This window comes from Symphalangus syndactylus, chromosome 17 (genome assembly GCF_028878055.3).
Source record: "Symphalangus syndactylus isolate Jambi chromosome 17, NHGRI_mSymSyn1-v2.1_pri, whole genome shotgun sequence".
Taxonomy (NCBI): Eukaryota; Metazoa; Chordata; class Mammalia; order Primates; family Hylobatidae; genus Symphalangus; species Symphalangus syndactylus.
Genome location: NC_072439.2, coordinates 16,084,323 through 16,106,982, shown reverse-complemented (window position 1 = coordinate 16,106,982; position 22,660 = coordinate 16,084,323). Strand labels below are relative to the sequence as shown.

At 52.9% G+C, this 22,660-nt stretch overlaps 1 protein-coding gene across 2 annotated transcripts in view; it reads right to left on the bottom strand.

Annotated features, from left to right (window-relative positions):
* Positions 1-22,225, bottom strand: part of NOVA2 (NOVA alternative splicing regulator 2) — a 41,506-nt gene extending 19,281 nt beyond the window's left edge. Inside the window, exons 1-3 of one of the 2 annotated variants that reach the window (XM_055248434.2) lie at positions 21,628-22,225; positions 8,975-9,118; positions 1,719-1,885 (exon numbers count right to left, since the gene is read on the bottom strand). In XM_055248434.2, the coding sequence (XP_055104409.1) occupies positions 1,719-1,885; positions 8,975-9,118; positions 21,628-21,904 (588 nt within the window). In that variant the 5' untranslated portion in view covers positions 21,905-22,225. Of the gene's footprint in view, positions 1-1,718; positions 1,886-2,117; positions 2,235-8,974; positions 9,119-21,627 lie in introns of those variants that run through there. The other variant, XM_055248437.2, reaches the window with a different exon arrangement.
* Between the last annotated feature and the right edge of the window lie 435 nt (positions 22,226-22,660).

Here is a 22,660-nt window from a genome sequence, read left to right as displayed (position 1 = left end):
CTGCACTGTAATAAAAGAGAAACTGAGGTCTACAGAAGGAAAGGGGCTCTGAGTAACACAGCAAGTCCAAGGCAGAAAAGAAGTAGACCTGTTTCCCGACTCAAAAATCCCATAATAACAACAGAGAACATTTTTGGGGCTTTCTATGCATTATATACACAAGCTATGTGCTTTTCAAACATCAACGAACACTGACCATCACCCTTAAGGGGGCATCATAGTGAATCTCATTTTACAGGTGAGAAAAATGAGGCTTGGAGAAATCAAAGTCACTTGCTCAAGGTCACATAGGATGTAAGCACTGTACGGAGAAGGATTCAACTAAACAACAGAGCCCAGAGCCTGAGTCTTCAGCTATGATCTCCCTCAGTCTTTGGAACACTCCAGTAATAAGGCAGAGAATAAATCCTGGTTCTATAACCTTTTGACTCCACTGTCTCAGAGCTCCTGTGGATTAGGGGGAGGCGGTAGAAGGCTCAGGCACAGATGGTGCTGACCCCATTTTCCTTGCAACATTCACAAACTCCTGATGAACCCTGAGTCCCTTGTGGCCACGACCAAGGCGGAGGGAAGAGGCAATGCCCTCGGCTCTCTGTAAACTGTGAATAACTTGTGCCCTGCTGGTGGGAAGGGATTCGGGAGAAACCTGGCGGGGAGCGAGGAGCTTCAGCACCAAGGACAGCGGCCGCGCTCCACGCCCCAAGCCCTGCTGTCTTTTTTGGGAGCGCTCCACCCTGCAGCGCTCCTCCAGCCTTCTCCGCCCACCGTTTCCCCATGAGCTTAGGGGAGCTCAGGCCTGTGCTCTGCCCCACCTCAGGGCAACGACAGGACCCAAGAATTCCAGATTCCTTTTACCGACGCCCTCTCTCCTGTCTTTGCCTCTACGTAGACGTTAACGAGCCCTCGCAAGGGGCCCTTCCGTCAGCCCAGGGGTTCTCGCCCCATTGCATGGAGTACGCATGCATAGCGGAGTGGGGACGGGAGAGAAAACGGGAGCCAGCCCCGCGTTTCCGTTCCCTTACGCACTTCCGGGTCCAGACAGCGCTGCCCACAGCTTTGAGGGGAGCCCACCTGCCCGGTGCACGCCGTCGTCATGGCAACCGGAGAGGCCTGGGAAGCGATTGGCCACTCCCTGCCACGCCCCTACGCCACTGCTTCCCCGTAACTGAGGCAACGGAGGGGCGCTGCCTTCCCCCTTCCATTCCTTCCTGGAGAGGGCTGTGTAGGAGAGGGATCCACCTCCTCTCTCGCTAATGAAACACCACCTCTACCCCCATACGTTAATTATGGAGGGAAGGAGGATGAGAGGCCATTTGTAAACTCTTCTGGACGTGGCTGAACTGTCACTGAGGTCACTTCCGGTGATAACAGGAAGTGGGAGGCAGGTCGTTCAGAGAGACAATGGGATGAAGTGGAAGGGATAAGAGGAACTAGAGAATCCTAGGAAGAAAGGATCGAACAGTAGGGAATCGTGCCACATTCTCCCAGACTTTCACTCCCTCTCTGAATCAAGCCCACTCTAAATGGTCTGGAGTCCTTTCTATTCTATTAGAGCTGACTCCCTAAGAATAATACTAACCACTACCATGTGGTCTTTGACTGATGAGATTTTTATCAGCTTTGTCCCATTGAACCTCACAGTAAGCAGTGATGTGGGAGGAATGTTTCTTTGTGAATGTCGACAGCTTTACAGCAACCCAGTCTCTGCCCCAGCTGACCTGCTTGGCTCTGTCGGGGTTCATCGTGGTTTGGGGTTGAAGGATGTTGACCACCTCAGGCTTGGTCATCGCTTGTGGGATTTCTCGGACCTTCTCGGCAATAAAGCTGTGCACAGCATTCAAGGCCTCTGCCGTGCCCTGTACTAGGCATACCCGCTCTGTGGTTCCTGTTGAGCAAGGGAGAGAGAGGGCACACTCATGAGACAGGAATGGGGACATTCCTGAGAGACAGGCCCCATTTAATGGAAGAGGAAAGCTGAAGTCCAGAGAGTGGACCTGACCGATCACACGGTGAGCCTGGGGGAGCGGGCATGGGCTGGCAGGCCATGATGGGCAGCTGGGAGAATGAGTGCAATCCTGTTTTCTAATCTGCACTTCATCTCCCTCCCCTTAAACAACCTCTAGGGATGGAAGAATGATGCTTAAATGTTTTGCGATGCCCACAGCAGCCCTGGGCCGGGGAGACAGGGCTCAGCTGCCTCTTCTCAGTTCTTGCGGCTCCCTGGTTGCTTTGGAAACCATTCACTCACTCCGCCCCCCTCCCCTTCTGGAAGCAGAGAGCTCAGGCCTGCAACGGTTGCCACAGTAACTGGAACCCCCTTATCGGTCTGGCTGGCCGGGTCCTCAGCCCACCCCCAGGGGGACGAGGGACGAGGCCCTGTTGTCATGGCAACCCCTGAAAGCCTGCAGCGTCGGCCTCTGGGCTTTTTGGAGAGGATGGGGGAAGAGCTGGGGGATGGGGGAGGCAGAGGAGAGGCCTGAGTGCCTGTCTGAACCCACCAGATGGAGGACTGAGGGGTGGGGGAGGGCAGGGGTGTGGACATGGGATAGCAGGGTGGGTCAAAGACTACTCATGGAGGAGTGGGGAATCAAGGAACTGGGGAGGGAGGCAGGTGGGTGTCTTTCCTGGAGATTCTCCAGATACTGGCTGTGGCTCTGTCCTGGGCATCCTTCTCATTTCTGCATGAGAGTGTTGGGGAGTGGGGCCATGGGGGAGAGAGAAACTAGGGGGTGTTGGGATATGTGTGTGAAAGAGATTCAGGGTGACACTGGACCAGTGTGTGTGTCTGCGAGGCTGTTTGGTGAGTGGTGCGCGCGTGTGTGTGTGTGTGTGTGTGTGTGTACACTTGAGCAGGACTGGCTAGATGATCCTAATCTGTGTTTGTAGGAGATAAAGTGCAGAGACTGCCTTATGAACAGACTATGTGACACAGTGATTCCGGTGAAGATGTTCGTGTGTGCCCTTGTGTGTGGGACAGACTTTGGTGTCGCTTTGATGATCAAGGTTATATAGACTCTTTGTGAGACAGAGCTGAGTGTATGTGAGAGTTTGAGAGAAAGAAACAAAAGAATCTCACAAAGTGGGATGGAGGCTGTACAATGAATATATATCACTTTGAGACTGGATGGCAGTGTGTGTGACGGCATTTGTATGTGTACGTGTGTTTGTGAAAGTGAAAGAGAGACACACTTCTGGATGTTTCTAAGACTATTTGGATGACCAGTGTGTATATACACACATACATATATAGGAGACAGGAAAGACCCTATGACTGGTGTGTGTGAACCTGAGAAAGAGAGAGAGAGACAGACAGGGAGACTCAGGTGTCAGTTTGTAGGACTTTCTGGATGACTGGTGTGTTTGTGTGTGTGTGTGTCTGAACATGTGAATTACAGCGAGACAAAAAAAAACTTGACTGGTCAGTGTGAGAATGTGTGTGCCTGGGTGAGCCGGGATGTGTATGATGTGTGGAGTGTGAGTGTGTCTCTCTCTCCTCGAAGGGGATTCTGCCCCAGAGAATGTAAAAGGTCTTGAGTGTCACTGTGCATGGTGGCTCACACTTGTAATCCCAGCACTTTGGGAGGCCGAGGTGGGCAGATCACGAGGTCAAGAGATCGAGACCATCCTGGGCAACATGGTGAAACCCTGTTTCTATGAAAAATACAAAAATTAGCTGGGTGTGGTGGTGTGCGCCTGTAGTCCCAGCTACACGGGAGGCTGAGGCAGGAGAATCGCTTTAACCTGGGAGGCGGAGGTTGCAGTGAGCCGAGATCATGCTACTGCACTCCAGCCTGGCGACAGAGAGAGACTCCATCTCAAAAAAAAAAAAAAAGTGTCTTGAGTGTGCGCCAGGCGCCGTGTGGCTGTGTACCTGTGTGTCTGGGATACCTGGGGTGTGTGTCAGTGTCCAGCAAGCACTTCAGTGCAGCACGCTGGTGCCACGACCCTGACTCCTCAATTGCCATTTCCCAGTCTGGCAGGCCAGCCTCGCCATGTGTCTGGGCGTCACTGTCTGTGGGTCACTTGTGTAGCTGACATCCCCCACCCGCTTCGAGCCATGTTCCTCAGTCTTACTACCCGCCCTCCCCACCCCAGAACAATGGCTTGGTCTGAGCCAAGGGTGAGTCAGCCTGCAGTCTGCCTCCGTCTGGTGTAAATAGGAAAGGGTGTGGGTTGGGGTGGGGACTAGGGGGCGGGGTAGGGGGAGGTGGATGCCCCAGGAAGAGCTGGCCGAGGGTTTGCCTCTCTGTGAAGCTTCCTTCCAACTCAGGAAGTCTTTGACCTTCCATCCCCTTGTAAGAATTACAAGGGGGCCCACAGGGGCTTTTGGGGGGGTTGGTTAAGCCCCAAAAGAGTGTCTAATAATAGCTGACCCTTATACAACCCAAGGGTCAGGCACCATTCTAAGCACTTTTTTTTTCCTGAGACAAGAGTCTCGCTCTGTCGCCCAGGCTGGAGTGCAGTGGTGTGATCTCAGATTACCACAACCTCTGCCTCCCAGCTCAAGTGATTCTCATTCCTAAGCCTCCTGAGTAGCTGGGATTACAGGCATGTGCCACCACGCCCGTCTAAGTTTTGCATTTTTTGTAGAGATGGGATTTCACCATGTTGGCCAGGCTGGCCTCAAGTGATCCACCTGCCTCGGTCTCCCAAAGTGTTGGGATTACAGATGTGAGCCATCACACCTGACCAAAGCACTTTATACATACGTGTTCACTTAATATGTGAAGTAGGCAATATTATTATTGTCCCTGATTCCCTGCTAAGGACGCCGAGGCACACAGAGGGCTCAAGACTTGTTCAAGTTCTCTTAGATGGTAGTAGATGTTCAGAGATTTGAACCCAGGTGTCTGGCTTCAGAGTCTGTGCATTCTGCTAAATTTCGGGTGCATGGAGTGATCAGCTGTATGTGTGTATCTTGGAGGGAGGCATAAAATGATGACAGTTTTATTTTTGTATTTTTGATATTAAAAAGAACATGAATGTATTAAGTAGTCATTCAGAGTTTGCACTTTGATGGAGGTATGTTATAAAACTATAAAAATGTTTTTTAAAGTGTGTGTGGTGGGGCACAGTGGCTCACGCCTGCAATCCCATCACTTTAGGAGGCCAAGGCGGATGGAGGGCTTGAGCTCAGGAGTTCAGCATGGGCAATATAGCAAGACCCCATCTCTAAAAAAAAAATATACAGGCCGGGCACAGTGGCTCACGCCTGTAATCCCAGCACTTTGGGAGGCCAAGGCAGGTGGATCACCTGAGGTCTGGAGTCCAAGACCAGCCTGCTAACATGGTGAAACCCCGTCTCTACTAAAAATACAAAACATTAGCTGGGCATGGTAATGGATGCCTGTGATCCCAGCTACTTGGGAGGCTGAGGCAGGAGAATCGCTGGAACCTGAGAGGTGGAGGTTGCAGTGAGCCGAGATCGCGCCACTGCACTCCAGCCTGGGCAACAACAGCGAATCTCTGTCTCAAAAAAAAAAAAAAAAAAAAAAAGTAGCTGGGCCTGGTGGTGCACACCTGTAGTTCCAGTTACTCAGGAGGCTGAGGTGGGGGAATCACCTGAGCCCAGGAGGTTGAGGTTGCAGCGAGCCACGATCCTGCCACTGCACTCCAGCCTGGGTAACTGAGGAAGACCCTGCCTCAATATAAATAAATAAATACAAAATAAAAAGTGTGTGTGTGTGTGTGTTTTTCTTCAGCACTTAGGGTATAAAGCTTCAAGCAGATGTTCAACATCAGACAGTGTTTTAGAATCCCTAGGGTGGCTGGTTGCGTTGGCTCAAGCCTAGCACTTTGGGAGGCCGAAGTAGGTGGATCACGAGGTCAGGAGATCAAGGCTATCCTGGCCAACATGGTGAAACCCTGCCTCTACTAAAATACAAAAAAAAAAAAAAAAAAAATTAGTCGGGCATAGTGGCGCATGCCTGTAGTCCCAGCTACTCGGGAGGCTGAGGCAGGGGACTCGCTTGGACCCAGGAGGCAGGGGTTGCATGAGCCGAGATCGCGCCACTGCACTCCAGCCTGGTGACAGAGCAAGACTCCGTCTCAAAAAAAAAAAAAAAAAAGAATCCCCAGGGTGGATCTGGGCTCACGCAAGGGAGTCTGTGTGGCCCTTGGGCAGGTACTTGCCTTTTTCTGCATTTCAGTTGCTCCATGTATGACCTGGATGGATTGAATCTAGGGCTTTGGGATCCACCACAAAGGAGGGGAGGTTATTTGTGTGTTCTGCCCTTCCCTTGGAGTTAACTGCCAGGTAGGTTTTTATTTCATGTAGTAGACACCCAAGTGCACTCTGTGTGTGTGTGTGTGTAAGCGTGTGCGTGTGAGTGGGGTGTGTGTGTGAGTGTGAATGAGTGTGAGTGTGTGAGAGCATGTGTGACAATGTGTGTGTAAGCATGAGTGCAGTGTGTGTGAATGTGTGTGTAAGCATGTGTGACAGTGTGTCTGTGAGCGTGTGACTGTGACCATGTGTGACAGTGTGTGTGTAAGCGTGTGTGAGCATGTGTGACTGAGTGTGTGTGGGTGTGAGTGAGTGTGTGTGTGAGCATGACAGTGTGAGTGTAAGCGTGTGTGTGAGTGTGCATGTGAGAGTGTGAGGGCGTGTGTGTGTGCATGCGAACCTACTAGGCCCAGAGTGCCCTTTCAGTTTCTCCACTGTCATTTCTCACATGTTCTGTCTGCTTTGGCTACATTGGCCAAACTGCTCAGCAGCCTCTGAGTATGCCATTTTGTCTTCCTGGGCACACTTCCCTGCACTTTACCTCGCTCATTCTTCCCTACTGCTCTGGTCGTCTCTTCCAGGAAGCTCTTCCTGACCTCCCTGGGCTGGGTCCTTTGTGCCACCTGGGCTCCAGCTACTAACCTCTGGACTTCCTGTCCCAGCCCTGACCACTCTGGGTCATCACTGGTGTGACGTCTGCTTCCCTGACTGGGATGTGAGAACCAAGGAATCAAGGCTGGAACATTTCAGCCACTGCTATTGTCCCCATTTCTGTCCACCACAGGGCTGGCATAGAGGAAGTGCTCAGAGAATGTGTGTTGAATGAATGAGTGAATGAATGAATGACAGGGTGTCACGCCAGGAGTGGAGGGAAATGTTTTTTGTCTCCTGCAGTAGCTTTTCCATTTCCTACATTCCTGTGGGGTTCTGGGAAGTCCTGGGGACAGGACTAGGACGTAGGGGGCTGTGTCCTGCTTCTCTGAGTCAGCAGCCGGCTCATGTTGTATGATCTGGAAGCTGCACGCCAGGAGTGGGGATGGGGGCTGACCACACGTCCAGGGGCTGAAGAGAGACGCTGGCTCCTGTTGCTTGTCTGAATACTGTTTGACCTGGTAGGACCAATGTCTGTCCCGCCTTCTGGGTTTCCCAGCTGCCTGGCCTGTGGGTTGTGTCATTGGGCTGGGAGGGGACGACATGTCTCGTGGCACAGAACGTGATCCAGGAGCAAGGAACCAAGTGTCCTCGGAGGAACATTTTGAACAGAGGTCTTATCCATATCTTGTGGGCTACAGGGGAGTGGGGAAAACTGGGCCAGGGTGGAAGAGAAAAGGAGGAGGTGTGCCTGGTTCACTCGATTTCTCTCTAAACCTCTTGCCAAAGCTGCTTAGTGAGATGGGAGGCTGGGGGCGGGGCGGATGGTGCAGAGAGAGAGAGAGAGAGAAGAGGAGAGAAGAGAAAGAGAGCAGAGAGAGAATGAGAGAGAAGAGAGAGGGAGGAGAGAGGGAAAGATAGGAGAGAGGAGAGAGAGGGGGTGGGGGGAGAGAGAGAGAGAAAGAGAGAGAGAAAATGAGCGCGTACTGACCCTGGGCTCCAGCTCTGGTGTTTGACCTAAAAAATCCAAGGGGATTAAGGATGAACTAGAACCAGCACTGGACCAAAGATGCAATTCAGGAGGCCTTCCCTGGAGTCCTAGATGTCGATGCTTGTTGGGCATTGGTCTTGGGAGGGAGACAGGGTGGGGTGAGAGATTTTGGAGGGAATAGAGAGTGGAGGGGCCTTGGAAGATGTATGGTTGGGGGAGAAAGATGGAGCAGGGAGAGAGGCAGAAAAGGGACTGGGTTTGGAGGAAGGGAAGAAAAAACCAGGAGGGAGCTGAGACTTAGGAAGAAAGAGACAGAGGAAGGGAGAGACAGACAAGCAGAGGCAGAAAGAAATGGGTGACGCCCGCTGAGGAGGACCCCAGTGAGAGGGGGCTAGTAGATATTGGTTGAATGAATGATTGAACAGACTTCAGAGAGAGAGGAGGAAAGAAAAACCGTGAGACTATGAGAGGTGGAGGGAAGGAAAGGATGGGGAGAGAGACAGGAAGACAAAAGGAGAAGGAAAGATGAGGGGAGGGACAGGGAAAGCAGAGGACAGATGAAGAGGACAAGAGATGGGGGGTATCCAAGCAGAACCAGAGAAATGGACAGAGAGAGGCAGACAGAGGGGCAAGAGACAGACGGAGGCTAAGGGGAACAAGAGACGAGAAGTCAGAAACAGAATGAGAGGGAGACACATAAAGAATGACACCAAGACAGAGAAAACCAGTGAGACTGGGCAAGAGGGGGTGACAGAAATCCAAAGGGGGGAGCACGTGTGTGGAACATGGCTGGCTGGCCCCCAAGCCCGGAGGGACGCTCTGACACCTGCCTCCCTCCCCACCCTCACTCCTCCAACTGACCAGAGGGGGCAGGTGTGTGGGAAAAGACACATCTGCCAGCGCATCATGCAAATGAGTTCATGAATATGCAGCAGGCCCATTGTCTTGCCCTGCCCCCACCCCCATCTGCTCGGCCAGGCCCCTCGGGCTGGGGGCAGCTCTGTCCCCTTAGGGGGAGGGGAAGCCCCCTCCCCACCACTGTCACTGTCCTTAGGGCAGACCTTCCCCCTCATCTAGGGCCTAGGTGGGATGGAGAAAGGGAGAAAGGGACGAAGGGCCGGGGGGGTGCGGGGGAGGCCCCTAGGGCAGAGACCTGGGCCAGGGCTCACCGGGGTAGAAGTCTTTGGATTTGGAGAGCTTGATGGTGGCTCCTGTCTCCTTCTGCAGCTGCACGATGGTCTGCCCGCCCTTGCCAATGATGGAGCCCGCCGCGTAGCTGGGGATCAGCACCTTCAGGAAGTATTCGCCTTCCTCTGGGGGGGCACACAGGGTGGAGGGGGGTCAGCGGGGGAGGGGTCTTCACCTTTGGAGGGGGTGAGCAGAGGAAACCCCAGGGGTCACAGTAGCGGTATGGAGAATAATACAAATAATGATCTTCATTCACTCATTCATTCAACAAATAGTTACTGAGCACCTGCTACGTGCCTGGCACTGGTCTAGGGAAACAGCCAAGAAGAAAATAGACAAAGCTCCCCGATTTGTGGGCAAATGAGGCAAATAAGGCCGAAAGAGTTTTAGTGATTCAGCCAAGAGCTCGCACAGCTAGCTACATTCTTCTAGGTGGGGAAGACAGACAGTGTATTTCATGTCAGATGGTGGAACTTCTAATGACACAAAAAAAGGCAGGAAAAGGGGGTCAGGGAGGGTGGGAGGCTGCAGTGTCAGAGAGGGAGGCCAGGGAAGCTCTTCCTAAGAATGCACCGTGCTTTATTCATCATCACACACTTCTGCAGCACCTGATAGATGCTACGCTCTTCTAAGTACTTTCCAAATACCAGTCCTTGGAATTTTCACACTTATCCTATGAAGGAACCCATCATACAGATGAGGAAACAAAGGTGAAGAAATCGCCCAAGGGCACTTGTAGGTGGCAGAGCTGAGATTTGGAGTCCATGCTCCGAACTATTATGATCACCAGGATACGGAGGAAGGAACGGAACCACGTGGCTGTGTGAAGGACGAGTGAGTGCAAAGGCCCTGGAGTGGGACTGTGCCTGTGCTCTTCCGGAGGGACTAAGGAATAGCCTGTGCCTGGAGCTGAATGAGAGAGGGGAAGAGTGGGAGGAGATGAGGACAGAGAGGGGTGCCGGCGGTGAGGGGTGATGGGGCTCGCAGGCCACAGTGAGGTCCTTAACTTTTACCCCAAGTGAGATGGAGCCATGGGAGGGATGTGGCCTGACTTAGGTTTTAGGAGGAGACCGTGAGAAGCAACGGTGGGAGAGCTGGGGGCCCAGTGAGGTGGCGACTGCAATGGTCCAGGCAGGAGGTGACGGCGGTCTGACAGGTGGAAGCAGTGAGCGGGGAGGCAGAGGAAGGCCGGACGCTGGGGATGCTCTGAACACTCACTTTTGATCAGGCGCTGTGCTGAGTGCTTTGTGAGCTTGATCTCGTCCGTTCCTCACAACCTCCCGGTGAGGCGGGTGGAATGAGCTCCATTTTTACACAAGAGGAAACTGAGGCACAGAGGGGCACAGAGAAGTGAAGGCACCAGCCCACAGTCACCACCAGCCCAAGGACAGGAACACAGCTACTGGGCTCAGATTCAAATCCAATTCTGATTCAGTCTCCTCCCATCATTGCTTAACACCCTCCACTCCTGGGGGGACCAACATGGTGAAGGACAGCCTCGAAGACCTAGATGCAGTGCCAGTGGCAGCTTGTGGAGTTTTGGCCATTCTTTGTTATAGGCCAATTTTTCCTTTCCTTTTCTTTCTTTCTTTTTCTTTTTTCTTTTTTTGTTTTTCCTGAGATACGGTCTTGCTCTATTGCCCAGGCTGGAGTGCAGCGGTGCAGTCTCGGTTCACTGCAACCTCCATCTCCCGAGTGTAAGGGGTTCCCCTACCTCAGACTTCCCAGTAGTAGCTGGGACTACAGGCCCCCGCCACCACACGCGGCTAATTTTTGTACTTTTAGTAGAGATGGGGTGTCGCCATGTTGGTCAGGCCGGTCTTGAACTCCTGATTTCAAGTGATCCGGCCACTTCGGCCTCCCAAAGTGCTGAGATTACAGGCGTGAGCCACCGTGCCTGGCTGCCATGTCCAGCTAATTTAAAAAAATGTTTTTAGTAGAGACGAGGTCTCCCTATGTTGCTCAGGCTGGCCTTGAACTCCTGGGTTCAAGTGATGCTCCCACCTCAGCCTCCCAAAGTGCTGGGATTACAGGTGTGAGCCACTGCACCTTGCTTATTATAAACCAGTTTTCTTGACCATGTGAAAAGCATTTTGTTAATGTAGTCTCAAGGCAAGTGTCTAGCCTCCCCTGCCCCTGTTGCCCCTACGTGCTTCCAGGGTGGAAATTCTGGACCCTTCTCAGTATAAGAAGACCCTCTGTGGCCGGGCACGGTAGCTCACGCCTGTAATCCCAGCACTTTGGGAGGCAGAGGCGGGCAGATCATGAGGTCAAGAGACTGAGACCATCCTGGCCAACATAGTGAAATCCTGTCTCTACTAAAAATACAAAAATTAGCCGGGTGTGGTGGCGCGTGCCTGTAGTTCCAGCTACTCGGGAGGCTGAGGCAGGAGAATCGCTTGAACCCAGGAGGCAGAAGGTGCAGTGAGCCGAGATCGCGCCACTGCACTCCACTCCAGCCTGGCGACCCTTTATGATTTGGCCCCACCCACCTTTCCAGCTTCACTTCCTCATCTTCCTCCATGGGTCTCAGGCTCAGTGCACTTTTTGTTCCTTAAATGTGCCCTGCTCCTTCCCACCTTAGGGCTTTTGCGCATACTCTGTGCCTGGCAGCTTCTCTTCCCCTCAGTCAATTTCTTTTTTTTTTTTTTTGAGACGGAGTCTCGCTCTGTCGCCCAGGCTGGAGTGCAGTGGCGCGATCTCGGCTCACTGCAAGCTCCACCTCCCCGGTTCATGCCATTCTCCTGCCTCAGCCTCCCGAGTAGCTGGGACTACAGGTGCCCGCCACCACGCCCAGCCAATTTTTGTATTTTTAGTAGAGATGGGGTTTCACCATGTTGGCCAGGATGGTCTCGGTCTCCTGGCCTCATGATCTGCCTGCCTCAGCCTCCCAAAGTGCTGGTATTACAGGTGTAAGCCACCGCGCCCAGCCATCCTCAGTCAATATCTTTTGTCCTTTAGGTCCTCACTCAAATGTTACTTCTTCTTGGAAGCTTTCCTTGAACCCCAAAGATGGGATGAATCCCCCTGTTTCATGCCTTCAGAATAACTGATCACAGAGGTCCACCGTGGACCACATCCATAGAGCTCACCCGTGTCCCAGGGACTTGAACAGTGTCCCCAAAACTTGAACAGCACATAGTAGGTTTGCAATAAGCACTGGGAAAAGAAAGGGAGGAGTCAGGCCACCCTGCTTCCAAATTTTAAGGTCTTAAACCATCCCCCAAGGTTATTAAACTTTTTCTTTTAAGCAAAGGAAGCCTATTTTCTTTTTTTCTTTCTTTCTTTTTTGAGACAATCTTGCTCTTGTCACCCAGGCTGCAGTGCAATGGTGCAATCTCGGCTCACTGCAACCTCCGCCTCCCGGGTTCAAGCGATTCTCCTGCCTCAGCCTGCCGAGTAGCTGGGATTACAGGTGCCCACAACCATGCCCGGCTAATTTTTTTTTTTTGTATTTTTAGTAGAGAAGGGGTTTCACCATGTTAGCCAGGCTGGTCTCGAACCTTGGCCTCTCTTTTTTTTTTTTTTTTGAGACGGAGTCTTGCTCTGTTGCCCAGGCTGGAGTGCAGTGGCACAATCTCGGCTCACTGCAAGCTCTGCCTCCTGGGTTCACGCCATTCTCCTGCCTCAGCCTCCCGAGTAGCTGGGACTAGAGGCGCCTGCCACCACGCCCGGCTAATTTTTTTGTATTTTTTAGTAGAGACAGGGTTTCATCGTGGTCTCGATCTCCTGACCTTGTGATCCGCCCGCCTCGACCTCCCAAAGTGCTGGGATTACAAGCGTGAGCCACCGCACTCAACCAAACCTTGGCTTCTCAAAGTGCTGAGATTACAGGGGTGAGCCACAGAGCCCAGCCAGGAAGCCTATTTTCAATGTCTCACGTAAAACCTCAACATACAGAACAGATAAAAGAGAAACTGCTCTAACACTCTCTGATCTCTCTCTCTCTCTCTCTCTGTCGCCCAGGCTGGAGTTCAGTGGTGCCATCACAGCTCACTGCTGCCTTGACCTCCTGGGCTCAAGTGATCTTCCTGCCTCAGCCTCCCAAGTAGCTGGGACTACAGGCACATGCCACCACTCCTAGGTAATTTTAAAATTTTTTGTAGAGACGGAGTTTTGCCACGTTGCTCAGGCTGGTCTCGAACTCCTGAGCTCAAGGGATCCACCTGCCTCGGCCTCCCAAAGTGTTGGGATTACAGGCATGAGCCACCACGCCCGGCCTCTGCCTGGTCTCTTAAGATGAAAGTTCTGTGTTCCCTTATGTGTTTAAGATGGGGGTGTGGGAAGAGGGGCTAGATGTGGCTTTGCAGGCATGGGGAAGGGTCCAGAATTAAGGAGTTTCCCTGAAACCAAGGCAATCCTCTTAAACTTACTTAATCAGACCATTAAGCCTATTAGGTAATTAACCCCTCTCGGGTGCCTTCCTAGCAATCATCCTGACCCCTACTGAATTCATTCTCTTCCATGGACTCACGGATCTGTCCTCTTCCCCACCCTCACCCTAAACTTGTCACAGATATGGGGTCCTTTATCTCTGGAAGGCTCAGAAAGATGGGGAGGGAATTCTCACTAATCCCCAGGACTCCATCCTCTCTCTGCTTCTTCAATTTCACTCCCCATCTTCTCTCCAGCCAGAGCATCTTCCCTGTTTTCCTCTGAGGGTGGAAGGTATTCATCTTCTCTGAAGAAAACTGGGGTCACCCTCTTCCCCATTTTCTGCCCCCTCTCTCGTATTTCTTCAGACTGTCCCTGAGAATTTTTGTATGAAACAGCAGAAGCAAGTCTAGACTAAGAGTGACATTTGTGGTCGAGCGCGGTGGCTCACGCCTGTAATCCTAGCGCTTTGGGAGGCCAAGGCGGGTGGATCACTTAAGGTCACGAGTTCGAGACCAGCCTGGCCAACATGGTGAAACTCCCGTCTCTACTAAAACTACAAAAATTAGTCAGGCCTGGTGGCACATGCCTGTACTCCCAGCTACTCGGGAGGCTGGGGCAGGAGAGTTGTTTGAACTCGGGATGCAGAGGTTGCAGTGAGCCAAGATTGCGCCACTGCACTCCAGCCTGGGTGACAGAGTGAGACTCTGTCTCAAAGAAAAAAAAAAAAAAGTGAATTTTGCCACTGATGGGCCGTATGCCCTTGGGCAAGTCGCCTCGGGCCTCAGTTTTCCTCATCTATAAAATGGGAATCATGATAGTGCTACTTCATGGGGTTACTGTGATTAATGGAATCAGGAAATGTAAGGAAATGTACTTCAGATGGTCCCAGGCACATAGAAGATTTGAGAAATGTTAGATATCATCATTATCAGTATTGTCTACACCAAGAACACAAGTTCAGTGCCTATCACAGCATCAGACACAGAGCAAGCACCCTATATGTGGGGTTTGGGGGTTGGATTGAGAGGTAGGAGAAGGAGGGGTGATCCCACTTTGTTAATCACCCTTTTCCCTAGGGGGCTGTCCCAAACTTTTCCCTCCTTCTTGGAGGAGGAATGTCCTCTCACTGATACAAGCCAGACCTTGTCTCCATTCTCTGCACCCAGCCTCTCTCTAATTCCTGTCTTTCTCATGCCACCTTCTAGAATTTTTCCCCTTTTATGTCCCTCTGTACTGTACTGGAATTATTCTTTCTTCTCTTCTTCTCTCCTTCTTCCTTCCCTTCCTCCAACAAATCCTTCCTGAGCACCCATGACCTTCCAGTCCTTGGTTCAGGTGCTGGGGATGCAGCAGGGAACAAACAAGGTCCCTTTCCTTTAAATTCCTTTTAAATTTTCAATGCATTTATTTACTTATTTATTTATTGTATTTTTAGTAGAGACGGGGTTTCACCATGTTGCCCAGGCTGGTCTTGAACTCCTGGGCTCAAGGGATCTGCCCACCTCGGCCTTCCAAAGTTCTGGGATTACAGGCGTGAGCCACCGCGCCCAGCCTAAAGGCATCAATTTAAAGAAGAAATTAGGCCGGGTGCGGTGGCTCACACTTGTAATTCTAGCACTTTGGGAGGCTGAAGCAGATGGATCGCCTGAGGTCAGAAGTTTGAGACCAGCCTGACCAACATGGTGAAACCTCGTCTCTACTAAATACAAAAAATTAGCCGGACATAGTGGCGCATGCCTGTAATCCCAGCTACTTGGGAGGCTGAAGCAGGAGAATTGCTTGAACTCGGGAGGGGGAGGTTGCAGTGAGCTGAGATCGTGCCACTGCACTCCAGCCTGGGCAACAAGAGTGAAACTTAGTCTCAAATAAAAAAAATAAAGAAAGAAAGAAGAAATTTAAAAATCGTTGCTAGCAATTGGAGCTTGAAGGGCTGGTTATGTTTTTGTTCTCCCTAACATACATTAATGTAAACATACAATATTCAAAAATGAAAAAAAATGTTTGTCCATGGACCACCTTAAATCATCTTGTGGGTGGCTTGACGGTCCCTGTATCAGACTAGTGCAAATCTGACGCCTGGAGCCCCCTCTTCAAGTGAGTCTCCTATGGACAGTGATTGGCTAAGACCTCCCACCTGTAGAGACTCAGAACTTGAATTCCCAGGAGTCCCCATCGTGAGCATCAGTCTGTGCTGGTCTTTCCCAGAATTTTATGCACATTTTTTCTGTTTGGGGAAGTTTCCCACCATGTGAGTCCTACCTCCCCAGAAAGAAACCAGGTCTCTATTGACCAGCCTTCCTTGCAGCAAGGGCAGACACGTGACCTCAGCTGAACTTGGAGCCCTCAGCCATCATGCACGCCCACCTTGTTTGAACAACCAAGGCACTGCTTGTGAGAACGTTCTCCCTTCTAGTGAGGCAGAATCTACATGCCAGAACTCCGCACCCACCCATTCCCATCCCACTCTTCACTCTTCCCTTGAGTCCAGACAGCTCCCTCTACCCAATGGCAGAGTCTGAAGAACTGAAGATAGCAAGTTCAGGTCTCCTGATTAATTTCCTTCTGCAATTTCAAACATTTCCACCTTGGAAAGGTGCCGTCTTTCCCCTTCTAGTCACTGTGTCTCTGCTCTTGCTCCTTCTGTATCCACCCCCTCAAAAATCCCAGCACTTTGGGAGGCCGAGGTGGGCAGATCACCTGAGGTTAGGAGTTTTGAGACCAGCCTGGCCGACGAGGTGAAACCCTGTCTCAATTAAAAATACAAAAGTTAGCTGGACGTGGTTGTGGCATGCCTTAATCTCAGCTACTTGGGAGGCTGAGGCAGGAGAATCACTTGAACCTGGGAGGCGGAGGTTGCAATGAGCCGAGATTGCGCCACTGCACTCCAGTCTGGGTCACACAGCAAGGCTCCATCTCAAAAAAGAAAAAAAAAAAATCAGCCAATACTCCCTTTCCCCTTCCATAAATAACAATTGCCTACCCAAGAGATTTGGGGTGTTGTAGTAAGAGTGGCCTATTTTAGTGTCAGAGAGTCCACCCTCTAAGGTGGATTTGATCTTGGGGGTCATGAATGACAAAGGTAAAGCTGAAGGGGTGTGGGTTGTTGAGGTGTTGTTTTTGGTGTTAGTGTGCCCGGATGCAACATCAATGTTGGGTGTTGTCCTCATGGCACCTCATGGTTTTGTTTGGGGGCTGGGGATGGGAGAGCTGGCATGTTCTATGAGGGTACGAGGAGGCTGGGGTTCGACATCGGTATTGTCATCGGGAGCCTGTGGGGATGCTGCTGGTAGAGAGGGTGTGGGGTAGGAGCAGTACTGCTGAGGAGGGGTGGGACTTCAGGCGTGTGATGTGTTTCTGTGAATGGCGGTGTTGCCTGTTTGGTGTGAAATGCAGTACAACTAGAGTGTGCTTATGTAGGGATGAGATGCTGAAAGGTGTGATGCTGCCTTGAGTTGTGAATGTCTCTGAGTGAAAGAAAGGCAGGTGGGCCACAGTTTTCTTGGAGTGAATCACCATTGGATGGTGGATGGTGAAAAGGGAAAATGACATTCTCAATGGCACTTATATAATAATGATGATGATGATGATGATGATGATGATGATGATAGCAACTGTTTACTGAGCACTTACCATCTACCAGCCTTACACTATGTGCTTCACATATGTAATCTCATCTAATGCACACAACCCAGAGAGGTAGCTCTTCCTGCCTCCATGTTTCAGAAAAGCAGGCTGAGGCTCAGAGCAGTGAAATAACTCGCCTAAGCATTCCACACCAAGCACATGACGGTGGCAAGATACGAATCCTGAAAGATCTCATTCTAGGAGGGGCTGTTAACCCTGGTGATGTTGACTTCGTGATAAAGAATGTGGCCAGGCGTGCTGGCTCACGCCTGTAATCCCAGCACTTTGGGAGGCCGAGGTGGGTGGATCACCTGAGGTCAGGGGTTCGAGATCAGCCTGGTCAACATGATGAAACCCTGTCTCTACTAAAAATACAAAAGTTAGCCGGGCGTGGTGGCGCATGCGTATAATCCCAGCTACTCGGGAGGCTGAGGTACGAGAATCACTTGAACTCAGGAGGTGGAGGTTGCAGTGAGCTGAGAGGGCACCACTGCACTCCAGCCTGGGTGATACAGCGAGACTCTGTCTCAAAAAACAGAACAAAACAAAACAAAATAAACAACAACAACAAAAAACAAAGAATGAGGGATGTGGCTGGGAATGGTGGCTCACACCTGTAATCCCAGCACCTTGAGAGGATGAAGTGGGTGGACTGCCTGAGATCAAGAATTTGAGACCAGCCTGGGCAACATAGCAAGACCCTGTCTCTACAAAAAAATTCAAAGAATTAGTCAGGCGTGGTGGTGCACACCTGTAGTTCCAGCTACTGGGGAAGCTGAGATGGGAGCATCACGTGATCCTGAGAGGTCAAGGTTGCAGTGAGCCATGATTGCACCACTGCACTCCAAGCCTGGGTGACAGAATAAGACCCTGTCTCAGAAAAAAAAAAAAAAAAAAAAAAAAAAGAGGGATGTTAGGAGCAAGATCTGGCAGGTGTAAGCTATGTTGAGGGTGTGAGTTATGTACATGTGTCTGTATATGGGTTTTTATTTTGGAGGGGTTGACAGAGGCGGGAATATAGTCAGGAGTATGGGGGTCATTATTGTTGCAGCTTAAGAGTTACGATCTGTTTGTTATTGTCCTGCCAGACTGGGGTCATTTATTTCTGTAAAGAGTCCCTGACTAGAGTTTCCGTCCAACCTCTTCACCCAAGTCTTCCTGCCCTTAGTGCCTTGTTTTCCTCCCAGCGGCATCTGCCAGCCACTCACAGTGCCCAGAAGCGAGTGTGAACTGCCACCATCTCCTCCACTTCTCCCATCTGCTCCCAGAAGTGGGCAGGAGGGGAAGAATCTCATCTGTCCAATAGGCCACTGCTTGCTGGGACACCCAGGAGAAGCCCTAACCCCTCTGAGCCTCAGTTTCCCCATCGAAAAATAGGGTCCATTCTAGTGTCTCCCCACACAATGGAGCCAGCCACTTAAGTTCACATCATGGTTCTGCTGTTTATCAGCTGAGCGACGTTGGGCAAGTGACTTAACCTCTCTGTGCCTCAGTTTTTCATCCGTAACATGGGTTAACATGATAGAATTGTTGTAAGGATTAAGGAATTGATCCATGTCCAGCACTTCCCATGATAGTTCCTGGCATACTGTAGTATCATAAGTCTAGCCATTATTATAACTGATTATTATTATTCCATCATAGCATGTTGGGAGAATGATATGAAATTGCAAATAAGGCATTAAACGATAATATAGTTAGCTATTGTTAGTATTATCCTTTTTTTTTTTTTTTTTTGAGATGGAGTTTTGCTCTGTTGCCCAGGCTGGAGTGTGGTGGCGTGATCTCGGCTCACTGAAACCTCCACCTCCTGGATTCAAGCGATTATCCTGCCTCAGCCTCCTGAGTAGCTGGGACTATAGGTGCCCACCACCATGCCCTGATAATTTTTGTGTTTTTAGTAGAGACAGGGTCTCACCATGTTGGCCAAGCTGTTCTCGATCTCCTGACCTCAAATGATCCACCCGCCTCAGCCTATGAAAGTGCTGAGATCACAGGTATGAGCTACCGTGCCCAGCACCTTATGGTCATTTTTATGTGCCCATATGGCAGATGAGGACGCTGAGGCTCAGAAAAGGGGATGGGTTGACCCAGCATCCCCCAACTATGAATGCATATTATTGAAAGAAGCCCTCAATTTTGGGATCAAAGTCCTGGACCCTTGTCCAGCCCTGCTCCTGAGTGTGTTTCTGTCAATGGAGGCCTGTCCATCTGCATCTCCTGGCCTCAGTTTCCCCATGAGTAAACAGAAGTGGCATGGGAGACAGTCTGGAGGAGATGGTCCCTAAAGGCTCATCCTAGTTTCCCCACTGTGGAGGGAGGCAGGATAGCACAGTGGTTATGTCCAGGAGTTCCGGAACCAGACAGCCCAGGGTTGGGTAAATTCTAGCTCCATCACTTAGAAACCGTGTGACCTTGGGCAAGCGGTTTCATTTTGCTGAGCCTCAGTTTTCCTCATCTGTAAAAACATTCTCAAATCATCTCTCCCAGGGGTTGTATTAACCCATATCTCAGAGTAGTAGGTGCCAAGTAGGCAGATGTGACTGTTATTAGCAGCAGTGGCGTCAGTGTTAAGTTGTGCTGCGAAGTGATCTGATTCTAAGCATCTCAGTCCCTTTAAGAGAAAGGTGGGAACCCCCTACCCTCTGGAGGTTGGTGGGTGGAGGGCTAGACAGTCTGGCTGGGCTCAGGGACCTCCTGGGTCCCTGACCTCTCCAGGACTGGGAACAGCAGTGGGGCAGGAAGGAGGGAAGGAAGTTGGGGACATATTCATGTGTGTGCTGGAGGTGGGGGAGCAGGAAGAAGGACAGGAAACTCCCTCCCATCCCCTCCCCCAACTTCCCTTTCCTCCAATTTCTGCTGGACACTCTCACAGGCATCCAGGGGGTCCCTGATTCCTGTCCCACCTGGATGGAGGTGGGGGAGGGCTAGGATGGGAGGAAGAAAGTCGGCTTGTATTCATCTGTAGGGAGGAGGTGGGAGGCCCCCACCCCACCCACTGCCAGGCCTGGAGGAGAGGAAAGGGTGCACTCTGCCTGAAGCCATCCCTCTCCCATCCGGAGGAAAAGGCCAGAGGAAGTGGAGATTTTGGCAAGGTGACCGCGGGGAGGGGCTTGTCCGCTGCGGGGTCTCCCTCCTACCAGGGAGCTAGAGGACTGGGCTCTGAGGACCCCCAAAAACCCCACCTCTTCCCCGAGCCCCCCACGGCAGGGCATGCACGTAGAGTTCCCAGCTGGGCTTTTCTTCTCTGGTACACACACCTCCTTGGGTCACACACCCAGGGAGAGCCCCTCTCTTCCCTCACACTGCCTTCCGTGGTGTCAAACGTTCGCCAATCTCCAATACACAGGGACACAGACACAGCCTCCCTTGTCAAACACATGCAAAATCATCCCCATATCTCTGGTGTCACACACTCAGCCATTTCACACACACACCTCTCCTTGTTACACCCATACACACAGCTGGGTGTCATACGCACACGTGCCCTGTCACATGGGGACCCATCCTTCCTTCTCCTTTTTACACACCCTCGTGCGTTTCACCCACAAGCCCCAGCCTCTCCCTCGTCATACACCCACCTTCCCTGTTGCACACACCCCCTCTGATGTCACTGTTGCACACCTCCATGTGTCACACCCAGCCACAGCCTCTCTGGAGTCACACCCACACCCTTTTCTTGTCACATCCCCTCACCAGCTTCTCTGAGTCCCACCCCACCCCAGCCACGCCTGTGTCACACACACTGGACCCCTTTCCTCTGATCTACACAGCCTCTTCTGGCTCACGCCCAGGGCCAGCCCATTCGGCGTCCCCCACACACCCCCTTGCATGTCACACACACCCTCTCATGTGTCACACTCTGCCACAGCCCCCTCGGGGGTGACAAGCACACACCTTTCCTTGTCACACGTACCCGCTGGGGGGTCTCAAACATGGAGCCCAGCCCCTGTCCCCTGTCTTTCTCATGCACCCTTTCTATGCTGTCATATTCCTGATCCCTAATGTCACACATCCAGGTCGTAGAGGGCACACATACACACACACGCACACACATACACACCTGTCCTAGCCTCACATTCTCCCACCTAGCTTTACACACCCACCATTTCCTCCATTTCACCCCACACACCCACCCAGCCTGTCCCCACGCACGATCCGGCCAGGGCCACACAAGCCTCCCTCTGGGACAACCCTTGTTCAGGACATCCCCAGGGAGGGAGGCTGGGAAGCTCCCGGTCCACAGGCCTCTACTCCTTCCCCTCCCCCAGCCAGGACACGCGAGCCCGGGGAACACCCCTGCCCTGAAAGGGTCACATCACACACCCCTCAAGGACACACAGACACCTGCCCTGAGGCTCCCACGCCCCCTATCTTCTGCGCCCCCCAAGGACACTTATCACCCCCTCCCCCCCACCCCTCTCCTCGCAGACAAAGCTCCCAGCCCCGGGCCTCAGCGAGAGGAGGAGGGGGTCCAGCCCCCTCCTCAACTCCCCGCTCTGTCCCCCGCCTCGGGGAGGGGTGTCTCTCCCCTCCCCAGAGCCCTTGCACCTGCCACGGGAGGGGGGGGAAGGATGGAGAAAGGCGAGGCCCCCTGCCCGCTCCCCCGCCCCGAGCCGCAGCCCTTTCTCACCTCCCGTGTTGCTGCGCTTGGTGCAGACCACCTCGGGGGGCGTTTCGAGGGGCCTCTTGCGGGAATCCGGGGCCTCGGGCTCCATGGGGGGGGCCTGGGGCGGCGGCTGCTGCTGCTGCGGCGGCTGCGGCGGCGGCGGCGGCGGCTGCTGTGGCGGCGGCGACGGCTGCTGGGGAGGCTGGGGTTGCGGCGGCGGCGGCGGCGGGGGCGGCGGCGGCTGCGGGGCCGCGGAGGCCGTGAAGAGGCCGTGCACCGCGCCGGCGGCCATCATCCTCATGGTGGGGGGGGCGGGGGGCGGGGGGCGGGGGAGGGGGAGGGGAGGGGACGTGGGAGGGGGAGGGGGCGATGGAGGGGTGGGGGAGGGGGAGCCCCGGAGAAGGAAGGCGGGGGTAGGGGGGAGCCGGTTCTCGGGGGGCTGACAGAGCCTGGAGAGCGGCTGTGAGCAGGATGGCAGGGCCGAGGGGGGTCTCCGATAGGGCCGGGAAAGAACTGAGGGGTGAGGTCTCTCCTGGGACCACAGAGGCTGGGGACTGGACGCGCCACTGGGGGGACGGGACTCCTCCCTTCTTCTTGGCTCCCTGGGGCAAGAGGGCCGAGCCCCCCAGACCCTGCTCGGGGTGGGGGGCCGGAGGAGCGTGGCCGGAGTGGGAGGCGGAGGCGGCCGCTAGTGGGGGCCCGGGGGGCGGCGGGCGCGGGCGGCGGCGGCGACGGGGCTGGCGGTGGCTGCTGGCCCGAGCATCTTCTTCCCGGAGGCTCCCACAGCGCCTGGCCCCTCCCACTCCACGAGGTCACGCCCATGCCGGGTAGGGCCACGCCCTTCGGCGTCCCCATTGGTCCAGCCTTGAAGCCTGGACCACGTCCCTCTGGGTTGGCCACGCCCCTCCCGGCGGCAGAGAGCTGGACCGGACTCCCCCAGGCTGCTAGGAGGACCCCCGACTCCTCCAAGCCGTCCCCACTCCTCACCTTGAATGAACGTTTATTGAGCACTTACTGTGTGCCAGGTCCGGTTCCAAGCAAGCACGTCACAGACGTT